The following is an 11,399-nucleotide window of genomic DNA, read 5'->3' on the forward strand; positions in this document are numbered from 1 at the left end:
AATTTCTAAATATGTAACTTATTTTTTAAAAAACTTAAAGATTATATGTCTGCATTCGCGGTGAAAAAAAAAATTATATATCCGAATTCACTATTAAAATATAGAAGTTTGACTCTTAAACTCCAAATATTTCACCTAAATCCGGGCAGAGGGAGTAACAAGTTTCTTCTTGTCAACATTAGAGGGAGAGCTAATAATTGCACTAACTGGCACTGAAGTTGAAGTTGTAATTAAGTGTGTGCACAAATTCAGGAATTAACTGGGGACGAAAAGAGTCGGCTATTCAATTGGCCGTTTTTAGATATTAGAATTTAGATACAGCAGAATGTCAACTGTAGGTAACCAGTACAAGATGCTAAAATCAATACTTGTATAAAATATCTGCGAGTTTCCAGCGTTAGTGAAAATTGAAGAATTCTGCAGTACCAAACTTGAGGAAAACGTGCCAGATTTTGACATCTTAAGTCAATGGTAGAAAAATCAAAAGAAAGAATCTGTCCAAACAACCGTCTTCAACAAACCTTTTTATTTCTTCTTCAATAAATGACTTATACATTGTCCTTTTCTATAACTTTACGAGTACCATCACACATACATTTTCACCAGATCACTGAAACTATATTTCTAAACCCTCCTTTTCAACTATAATCATACAACAATTTTTATATTCGACACCAGTATGTGACCCCTAAAGTAATAAGAAAGGAGACGCGTTAAAACTTCAGTATCATCAGAATGGTTTGCACCTAGCTCCCCAGCATATCTAGTCCTCACACTATTTTACTGTATAAGATTCTAACAGTTCTCGGAGGAATCAACTTGACTCCATAGTTTCTCAGCATAAGCTTTCTCATCTTCTTTCTCCTTAACAACAAAGTCAGTAGCCTCAATCAATTCCTCTTCCTCCTCAGGAATTTCTTCCTGCATACACTCGTCTGCCTCTTTTGCTGCCTCACATGCATCACTCTGCAACTGAAGTTGCTCAGCCAATGCCTCCCTCATCTCCTGTGGGGTAGCAGGTTTGTCTACAGGCCTGTATTTTGGTGGAGGAACCACAAAGGGTAAAACTATATCGTCCAAGTTCGTCTTTTGGTTCATCTTGCCTTCAGCATCTGGAGGGGGAGTAATGAATAAGATACCTAGTTCATAGTTAGAGACATGAAGTCTCGAACATAAACTAGAATAACTTTTATTTCCATTGAGTTTCTTGTCAAGTGAACCAGAAACCGGACGCCCCCATGCAGCTTCACTGAAATTGTGTGATCCACAATAAACCCATCCGAAGGAGGATGCATCTTTCCTCGATTGAAATCTTCTTCGAGCAACCTGCTCACCTCACATATTTTCTTTTCGTTATTAGGACTTCTAAGTGAGTACTGAACATGAATAAGAACTAATTATCTAAATCTAAAAATTGACACTGTTATGAACCAAAGAAATTGTGATGGGTCTCTTACAACAACAACAACAACATACCCAGTGAAATCCCACAAAGTGGGGTTTGGAGAGGGTAGAGTGTACGCAGACCTTATTCCTACCTTAGGAGGTAGAGAGGTTGTTTCCGGTAGACCCTCAGCACAAGGACAAGCAATAGAAAGGAGTATAAAAAGTCAAGGCAAAATACTACAAAAAGCATGATAAAACTATTGGAAAAAAATAGCCGTAACTACCACAAATGAATACGATAATCGACGCACAGGAAACAACAAATGGTCACAGATAATGATAATATGCATGTAAAAGCACTCCATTTGAATCTAAAATATTTTGCTCAAATCTAAATTTATTAGTTTCCACTGCCGTGAAAACCCAAAACCCAGAAAACTAACAAGTCTTCTGATGAGACTTCTACAGAAGATGAAAAAAACATGTCCATTTGTCCCCATAAAAACCAACACGGGTTAAAAAGTACCACAAGATCAGACCAGCATAAACATCAAATAGAAAATTGCTAATCTAAGTAAGATAGAAAGCTCATCAAAAGTCTATTCATGCCATTTATCTATGGGAAGACATTGAACCTCCATAAGGCAGTAAAATCACCAATAGATACTTACTAATGCAATTAGCATCCGGATCTTCCCAGAATGTCAGTACAAGAGACAAGCAAATAAAAGCTTAGACCACCAAAAGCAATTGGAAAAGCATGAAACAAATTAACTCAGTGTATATCTCAAAGGAATTTTGTCTGCAGAATAGCAACATCAGATAGTGAAACAGCAATTGGACCATTTGTACAGAACAATAACTGATTTCCTCATTGTTCCTCAACAGAAAAAACAGAGGCAAAAACTGTCTATACTCAACTCATCACACAGCATTTTCAAGCTGACGTTGAGTTTTGAGAAGAACCCTATTAGGACTTAATAAAATTAACTGCATATGTGTAATAGAAGAATTATGTAATTGTGTTCTGGCAGCTTTTACCTTGACATGCATGGGATACCCAATTCTGTAGCCAGGACAAGGAACAGCATCATGTAGAATGCGCATAGTTTTCAACCGATGCCAAGTTTTCTGAGAAACGAATACCAAGTACAATTTTTTTACTTAAAATTGGAGTAAATGATTGCTCAATAACTTAAGAAAGAGCAAATTCATTCTTCCGGTTCTCAAGCACAATCACAGTAAGGCATTAACTAAAGAGAAATATGTTTCTCAGACCTAAAGGAGAGATCAAATTAATCTACCTGTGAAAAGCACAATATACGCCTGGATGCCGAGATTCCACTTCTTGCATTTTTCACTCGTTCAATGGTAGGAAAAATAATTCTAATGGATGGGCTCCTCAACTCTTGGCTCACACTCCAGCAGCCCCACTAACAGGAAAGTAAGGATGAAACTTGAACCTAACAACAATATATTCTTCAAGCTAAAGTTTTAATGATAGCTACTCACATCTGGATCTGATTCCTCCGATTCAGAGAGCCTCAATGACCGCTTTCCACCTGCTGCTGAAAATGCAGCTAAAAATTTTGCATTGATGGACCCAATTGAGGATGCACCTTAACAGAACGGCAAATAATCATAAATCATAGACATCAATACATTTGAAGGACAGAGCATGATGATCATCAAGTAACCATGAAATACTCACCAAATACAAAATCAGTTTCTAAATGTTCCGGCCATTTGAACTGGCCCAAAACCTGAACTCAAGATGCAATGCAAGGAAATGTGAAAAAGTCAGGATTCAAATAACTGGTACAGATAAAGATGTCTGTTCCATCTTCCACCTATGCATACATTTCGAAACACTGTTCGAAGAAAATTAGAAGAACTTGTGGTCGTGGAAGTGAGGATAATGCAGTAAGAATTAAATTGACTTCGTGTCTAAGCCTCATAAGCTGTTAGACCATGGTATTCAACGTAAGCCATCAGAATCAAAACAACGGTTCAAACAGAAGAAGGAAGACAAAAAATTATATTTTGTGATATCGATCGTGACTTTTCAATACTATAACTGCTACACTTGAGCTGGCAACATGAGAAGGGTACAGAGCATGGCTCTTAAAAGCATCATATGTCACAACTTAAACGTAGTGCCCATAAACCCATGGTAGAGCATTCTATGGGGCTGACACCAAAAAAATGATTACTAGTAATGTCCACAGGCCCAAGATATAGTCACTATTCATTAATAATCACACTAAAATGAGAATCAGTTTAAGTTTGACATGTATGTCCAACCTGTTTCAGAAAATTACCTCTTGAAGCCGCCAGATTCCCCAACACCTTTGAAGGGATGCAATTAGTGAGCAAATTGCAGAAACATGTTCACCTCTAATAATTTCTGAAATGGCTGAAAAGGATGGACCCTGCAAAGTTATGATCTCAATATGACTCTACTAGACACATGACAAATCAGTTCAATAGCCTAATCTAAAAGAGTCAGATGAATACCTGTGATACATGCAGTATCAACTGTATTTTGCTGCTGCTTCCCTCTAAAGCAGCACTAAGAACTTCACTTGAGAAAATATATGCAGAAAACACAAAAAGACCACTGTCCGAGAGTGGAGCAACCCACTTCGCGAAATTCTTTGGAAGAAACCCAAGTTGAACACAATCTAGCACACAATAAAGCAAAGGAAATGGTTCAAAATTAATAACCAGAGAATAACTCGGTGAAAAGAAGAATGCAAATGAATATCCAATTTACAGCACTATATGATCTAATAGTCCACCACTCTTGCAATGTGGACAAGAAAGCAAGATGTCAGTGAGAACAAGACTGAGCTCCTTTTTATATAGGTATTAAGTAAACTGAGAAATTCAGCTTTTACTAAACTATTATCATAAACCCAAAATTACTTCTAGACTCCATTCTTCAAGCTGCTCTGACCATTAATATGTCACAGCCACCACCACTGGCATCTATAATAAACTTTCCTCTAATTAAGGAGTCCAAACATGCATCTAACCAAACTGACCCTAGTGAAGATTCTTATCATTACATTTTAATACAGGTACCGTAGATAATACTCCCTCCGTTCCAATACGTGACATAATGTTAGACGCACAAAGTTTTTAAGAAAGAACTATGAATACATATGCAGCCCCTCAAACTTGTCCGAATTTTTCATTTAGACACTTAAACTACAAATTGTTCCTATTGAACGCTTGAACGCAAGTCATTCTGTGCCTATTAGCCTCGGCTTACACACACTCATAAACAACTAAAGCTCGTGATGCTAAAGCCTATCACTTGACAAAATGAACGAATAAATACATGACACATGGAATTTATTTTTTTTAAAAACCTCCCTTTCACAAAAAATTTCCAGAATCTTCCGTCATTATTAGTCTTCTTCTTGACCCTCCACCCTGGCTCCCCTCCCTCGCGCAGAGCTTTTCCATTTGAGTAAATGGATAATATCAAAAGCTAATCTTGGTTCTGATGAGGTTTTTGAGAAGTGAGGGAAGAATTAAGGCGGAGCAGTGGTGGCTTTACAGAAGGTGTGAAGGCGCCAAGGCGGCGGCGGTCGACGGTGATTTTTCCCAGTGAAGATTTATGGGAAAGTTCCTTATGGTTGTATGTTTTTTGAAGATTTCAGGAGCTTGTTTTAGAGGAGAAGATCAAAGAAACGGGTAAGATTGATTTTCCGGCGAGTACTCTTCCGGCGTTGGCTATTGTTTTTTCAGCCAAAACAATAAAAGGAAACAGTTAATATATCTTTGGTTAGATGTCAACTGGACTAATGGACTTTGGACTTTTTTTATTTTCTTGATTGGTTAACAATCTCCAGGAAAAAACCAAGCCATCACCTGTTCACAACCTAAATTTGACCCTTCTGCTAGGGGAAAGAATAATTCAAGCTAAATGTTGGGAAAGAAAATTAAGACGGACAAAAAAAAAATTGTATATGGCCTGACCCGCTAAAAAATCGTGAAACACACAAACTATGCCATGTCAATAAAATGTATCTAATAGCACAGTTTAACTTGAGTTCACGGGTTCAATAGGAACAACCCGTAGTTTAAGTGTCTTAGTTTAAGTGCGCACCCGAAGGGTAGCGGCTGCAGGTTCCCATGTCATCAAAAAAAAAAGTGTCTTAATGAAAATTTTGGACAAGTTTGAGGGGCTGCATATGTATTCAGCCTTTTTGAAACTGGTGGCCTACAACATGACATAGCATTTGTGTGGCTATAAAACTTTTGAAACCTGTGGCCTTAAAACATGCCAAAACATTTGTCTGTGCTTATAAAAGCTTCTCATTAATGGTAAAATGAAAAGTGTAAAGTTAATTGTTTCCAAATTTAGAAGTTTGTTATTCTTTTGGAATGGACTAAAAGGAAAGTGTGTAACCTATGCTGGAAAGGAAAGAGTAGTACAATTCAGCCAATCTTCCTATTCAAATATATAGATATGAAGTGCAAAGTAATTTACCCCCTAAAGAAGGATTTTCAGGATTAGGTATGAGAATGCTAACAGCATTTGCATCAGCTGGTATATGTGAGACTCGCTTTAGAATAACCTCTGACATTCCAAATACATTTTCACTGCATTTCCCAAGGTAAGTTGCAAGTTTCTTCAGCCGTGCTCCATTAAGATCGACTGAAGTACGGAAGAGATGACTTAGACCAGCCACTGATGCTTCAACAGAACCCACTGACTTAAAGTGACATAACTCTGGCAAACAATCACCCTACAGTAGTAGTACTTCAAATTTCAACTTTACCAACCACAAAGAAAATGCTTCCAGATAAGCGCTTACTACTAGCAGTGCAAAAAGAGAGAAAACAGTGAAAGAATACTCAACTATGTGACATATAAAGAGGGCATTTACAAAACTGCACAGCTCATAAGATTCAAAAACCTATAATAACAGACCTCTTTTCTCATAATATCAGAATTTTAAGGATGGGTTTATTCAGACAACTGGTATCAGAATGTAATGGGGTGGGTTTGATTTAGATAATCTTCAAATGAATACCTTTCTCACCCTCAATCAACAGGGAGCTATTCCAAAATTAAGTTAAGAGAACAGACAATGCTAACACAATTGTCGGGAATATGCAGCCAAGAAACTCGAACTCTACAATTCCCCAAGAAACTCGAACTCTACAATTCCCCAAGGCAAATGAGATTTATATGCCAGTAAATTATAGAGAACTTCTAATTTTATGAAGATATGACCCTTGGGCCTAACTGGTATCAGAATATAATGGGGTGGGTTTGATTTAGATAATCTTCAAATGAATACCTTTCTCACCCTCAATCAACAGGGAGCTATTCCAAAATTAAGTTAAGAGAACAGACAATGCTAACACAATTGTTGGAAATATGCAGCCAAGAAACTCGAACTCTACAATTCCCCAAGGCAAATGAGATTTAAATGCCAGTAAATTATAGAGAACTTCTAATTTTATGAAGATATGACCCTTGGGCTTAACTCAACCCCAAAAGCTAGCTCATGAGGGGAGGATTGCCAAGTCCGTATAAGGAGACCACCAGTCCCTTCCCCAACCAATGTGGGACTATCACCCACTCTAACAAATATTTATTATATTTTATTACCATTACTTATATATATATGTAACTTATTTTTCACTTTTATTTTTATTTGGTATGATGGACATGAGTTGAGCTTAAATGGAGAAATATGGTCACATGGCCAACCCCAACTTGCTTGGGACCGAGGCGTAGTAGTATCTTTCTACAGATTTCATGTAACAACTCTTTATTTTGAGAAACCTCATATTTCTCAAATCTCAGCCTTAAGATGTACTGTCAACTCTTACCCCATAGTGTCCACAAAAGCTGGAACACGCATTTACAGAACCTTGCTTTGGTAAATGGGGAATCACAAACCTTTTCATCGTTTTAGGGAAAGGGGAACAGAGAGAAAAGCAAGAGATTCTGTCATTATTTAAGCAAATTTCATCAGCAACTAAATTTCTCACTTTTATATTCCATATTGATGTCTATAGATATGCTAGTGCATCCTTTTCCCTTGCACATCAACTGGCAATACCTTGTGATACTTGTTTAATAACACCACAAAGTATAATATAAGTTACATGTAAGCTGCAAAAGTAAGACAGATCACTGTACTAAGGTTTTTATATTTGCTTTCAAACATTTAACACTAACTGGTAGTAATTGCTTTAGTAATAACAGTTCAATCAGGCACTATACCGTAAGAAAGATATATACCAACTCTATATCAGGCAAGACAGACAAATTCACAAGGACAGAGGGTACTGACCCCTAAGAAATGTTTTGGTTTTGATATAGAAGGAATGCGACTTGAGTGGACTCCAGGGACAGAGGCGACCAGATAGCCAGCACTTCCTTTAAAGTCATAGTTTGTTAGCTCCAGGATCCAATGGGCCTGACTCGGTACATCAGCCACCAAAAAGGCCATAAATGCAGCTAGTTGAGCAGCAAAATCAGATACCAAATGTCCATTATTTTTCTCTTCAGATATTGTGGTGAAAAGTGACAAGTAGTCTGGTACATCCAGGCGAGGGAAATCCTGCCACCAGACTGTATTCGTCACTCTGCACCACTGCAGCATTTGAGTTGAAAACATTAGTACATCTGGACGAAAACAGTTCTTCGAGCTAACATTTAGATGATTAACAAATATACATAAGATATAGGGCCCTTCTTAAACTATTTTTTAAACCTCAGAAGGAACGGCATATGAAGATTACCCCTCTTCAAAGTTGAGGACAATCTCTAATGTACGATTTTCTTTGTTCAAGAATATCTGATGGACTCTTAACTTCTACTTGGCAGCACTACACGACGTTGCAGGTGTCAGAAAAATTCTATATGCTCAATTAGGCAAACTTTTAGCAATTAACCTTACCGCGAGCACCACAACCTTGTTCTCTTTCCCTCTTCTCAATTTATTTTAACATGTTATCAAAATTAATAAGTGTACTGACGAAAAGGGAAATGCGGAGAGGAAAAACTGAATAGTTAAGTGAGTGGTGCCAAAAAGCACGTTCCTTTCAAGTTCACAAATTAATAACATAATTATAAAAAAGTTCTAAGAGAAAGAATGAGCTGATTCACACAAGTAAACAGAGAGAAAAGGTGATTAAACAAGCACCTGTCCTGCCACCAAATTAGCAGATGTGACCACAACACGGAGACTATCTCTCCTTTGCAACACAAGCAACTTTGGATGATGGCAACCAATGCCTGCTTTCCTCAGGTCTTGACCAAATGCTATCACCTCAGGAAATGGGGGATAACTATTATCAAGAATTCACGTGATCAAAAGGCTGTCCATTGTTACATTCCTAAGCAGTTAGAGAAAGCCAGCATTTCGAATGCATTCTCCTGACAATTCGCAAAGCCGAGTGAAAAAGGGGGTGAAATTATGTTAACTTACACGACAACTAGTTTTGGAAAATCTGAGTAAGGCTTTGAGGTTCTTTTATCAGGACTGGAACTCCAACACCTTTCAGCATTGTGGCAAGCGATTGTAACAGGTAGATCAGCTGGAATCTCACAGTAGGACAGGAACCTATAAGAAGAAATCCATTCAGAATAAAAGAAAAGCACAAAAGCTACATGTAGTTTGGCCATATACATTCCAAACTATGTAATAGACTACCTTGACTTTATTAGAGAGTTGCCAGTTTTTTCACAGGTCGTTAGGGAGCCCCAAGAAACTCCAGCTTAAGCAGAAGCTGAATAAAATGCAACCAAGCAAGTCTGACTTACCATGGTATATCAGCAGTAAATGTTGCAATAAATAGCTGTTCAAGAGTCTCAATTGGATAAAGAAGCTCTGGCAATGATACAGCATCAGGATCTTCTGAAAATTTTGGTGGCCCTTCACTAGCCAGTCGATTCAAAACGAACTTCTTTCCTGGAGGTGGAACAACACCAGCTCTATTCTTTTCTTTCATCGTATCATCAAGTTGACCAACAACCTCCTTGCTCACAAACCCCAGAGATAAAGCTTCCTCTTTCCCATTAGCATTGTCGCCGTTCTCATGAGATGCTCCATCATTATTCACTTCTTTTGCACCCTTCCCATCAAGATCACATGTTTCCACCTCAATAGCAAGTCCAGAATCTTTGGGGAGATCACATTTCCGATCCTGGCCAGGTTCACCCTCGACAAGCAATACCTCTTTCCTACAAGTTTTTTGACCAGAATGTACTCCAAGAATACTAGCCACTGGAAACTTAAAATCCTCATCGACTCCAATTCTACCATGACATCTAACTCCCTTTCCATAATCAAGAATAACACATTTGTGGATACACGACACAGGATAGTTGCTACTTAATATTTCCCTACACATATTTAACAATACATTTGCTTTAGCAACTAGTGCATAACTTGCATACCTAGCCGGTGCACAATCTTCGGGCAATACATTGTTTTTTCCATCTATATTTCTATCAACAACTTCCTGAACAAAGACCGCCTTTTGCAAACAAAATCCTATCCGTAAACCCATACAACAAGTCCCTTGACTTCCACAGCCAAACGAAACTTCATCACCGACACAAATATCCACAACTTCACCTTTTGCAATTCTAACCCCATTAACAAACACCCCATTCAATGAAACCCTAAACTTTCTCGAACGAAAAAATAACCCGTCACACAAGTACAATTTCTTGTTCAGTGGGTCAAAAAGAATCTGGCAATGAATATTACTGACTCGATTGTCTTCGAATATGAAATCACAACGGCTATAGTTACGGCCAATAGAGTAAGGTTTATAGGGCTGGAGATGTATAGTATCAATGGAAGAACCAGTAGTTTTTTGAATTAAAGGAATTCCAAGTGGTTTTATTTGTAAATATGCTGTATTTAATACATTTGGTCTAGGTTTCTTGCATGGTAGAAGAGAAAAATCGAGTCTATGGCGTTTTGAATTTGTATGGTGACTACAATCTGAATACAATTTCATTAATGAAGTATAGTAAATAATAATTATCAATTGTAAGAAAAAACATCGGTAAAGAATTACAAAGAATTGCCAAAAAAAAAAAAAATGGAAAGAATGATGAAACCTGAAGAGTAGATAGAAGCCAAGAACTGTTCTTTGGTCTAATTGAAAATTTCCCTCCAATTTGTATTTATATAGGGATGTTGGGCTTTCAACAAATTACTGGGATTTTAATTGGGCCCTATGACGCTGATAACTGGTCATTTTTTTGCGCGGATTGCCCTTCTTTTGGGGTGGTCTTTAAATTTTGCCCCTCAAATTTGTGGTCTTTAAATTTTCATTCCCTCATATTTGTGCCTTTAAGTTGCGCCCTTTCGCTTGGAAAGGTGGGCGAATACATGAAGTTCGGGTTCGAACCCCCGCTCAAGCATAAAAAAAAAAATAATTTCGCAAGGCAGATCGGGGGAGTGTATGCGGATCCCAGATACATCTTTAAGGAAAAGCCAAGTTTATGCCACGATCCAAGCATAACTAAAAGTCCGCCCCATAAGGCAGAATTTTTCCTAAGACATAGTTTAGTTATGCCTTAGGGGGCGAATTTTAGTTAAGGCATAACAAAATTATTCCCCATAAGGCAAGAACTTTTCCTTAAGGCATAGACTTTGCCTTATAAGGCAAAGTTTAAGTTATGCCTTAAGGAAAAGTTTCGCCTTATGGGCAAACTTTTAGTTATGTCTTTGGGGCATACTTTTTAGATATATATATATATGCCTCAAGGCAAAGTCTGCCGGAGGGGGCATAGAGAAATTTAAACTCTGCTTTGCAAATTTTTTTAAAATTTTTGACTGAGCGGGGGTTCGAACCGGGAACCTATGGGTTTTAGCCGAAGGGCAAAATTTAAAGATCACAAATATGAGGGGCAAAATTTAAATACCACCCCAAAAGAAGGGCAATTCTGCGAATTGCCCATAACTGGTCATTTGCAAGATTGAAAGGCACTGGTCTTTAATTTTTGTCCCTCAAAT

General features: G+C 37.7%; 1 protein-coding gene across 2 annotated transcripts; it reads right to left on the bottom strand.

Moving 5' to 3' along the window:
- Positions 1-511: 511 nt before the first annotated feature.
- LOC132045102 (uncharacterized) lies at positions 512-10,465 on the bottom strand. 2 transcript variants are annotated; one of them, XM_059435631.1, is made up of 12 exons: positions 9,188-10,465; positions 8,853-8,987; positions 8,568-8,712; positions 7,713-8,015; positions 5,891-6,149; positions 3,904-4,070; positions 3,708-3,818; positions 3,098-3,149; positions 2,899-3,005; positions 2,691-2,819; positions 2,428-2,517; positions 512-1,326 (listed from the first exon to the last, which is right to left on the bottom strand). In XM_059435631.1, the coding sequence occupies exons 1-12, from the start codon at positions 10,393-10,395 to the stop codon at positions 796-798; spliced, it is 3,237 nt and encodes a 1,078-aa protein (XP_059291614.1). In that variant the 5' UTR covers positions 10,396-10,465; the 3' UTR covers positions 512-795. The 2 variants fall into 2 exon arrangements, with proteins under 2 accessions (XP_059291614.1, XP_059291615.1); XM_059435632.1 differs by lacking the exon at positions 2,428-2,517.
- Between the last annotated feature and the right edge of the window lie 934 nt (positions 10,466-11,399).

The sequence above is a fragment of the Lycium ferocissimum genome, unplaced genomic scaffold, assembly GCF_029784015.1.
Source record: "Lycium ferocissimum isolate CSIRO_LF1 unplaced genomic scaffold, AGI_CSIRO_Lferr_CH_V1 ctg60, whole genome shotgun sequence".
Lineage (NCBI taxonomy): Eukaryota > Viridiplantae > Streptophyta > Magnoliopsida > Solanales > Solanaceae > Lycium > Lycium ferocissimum.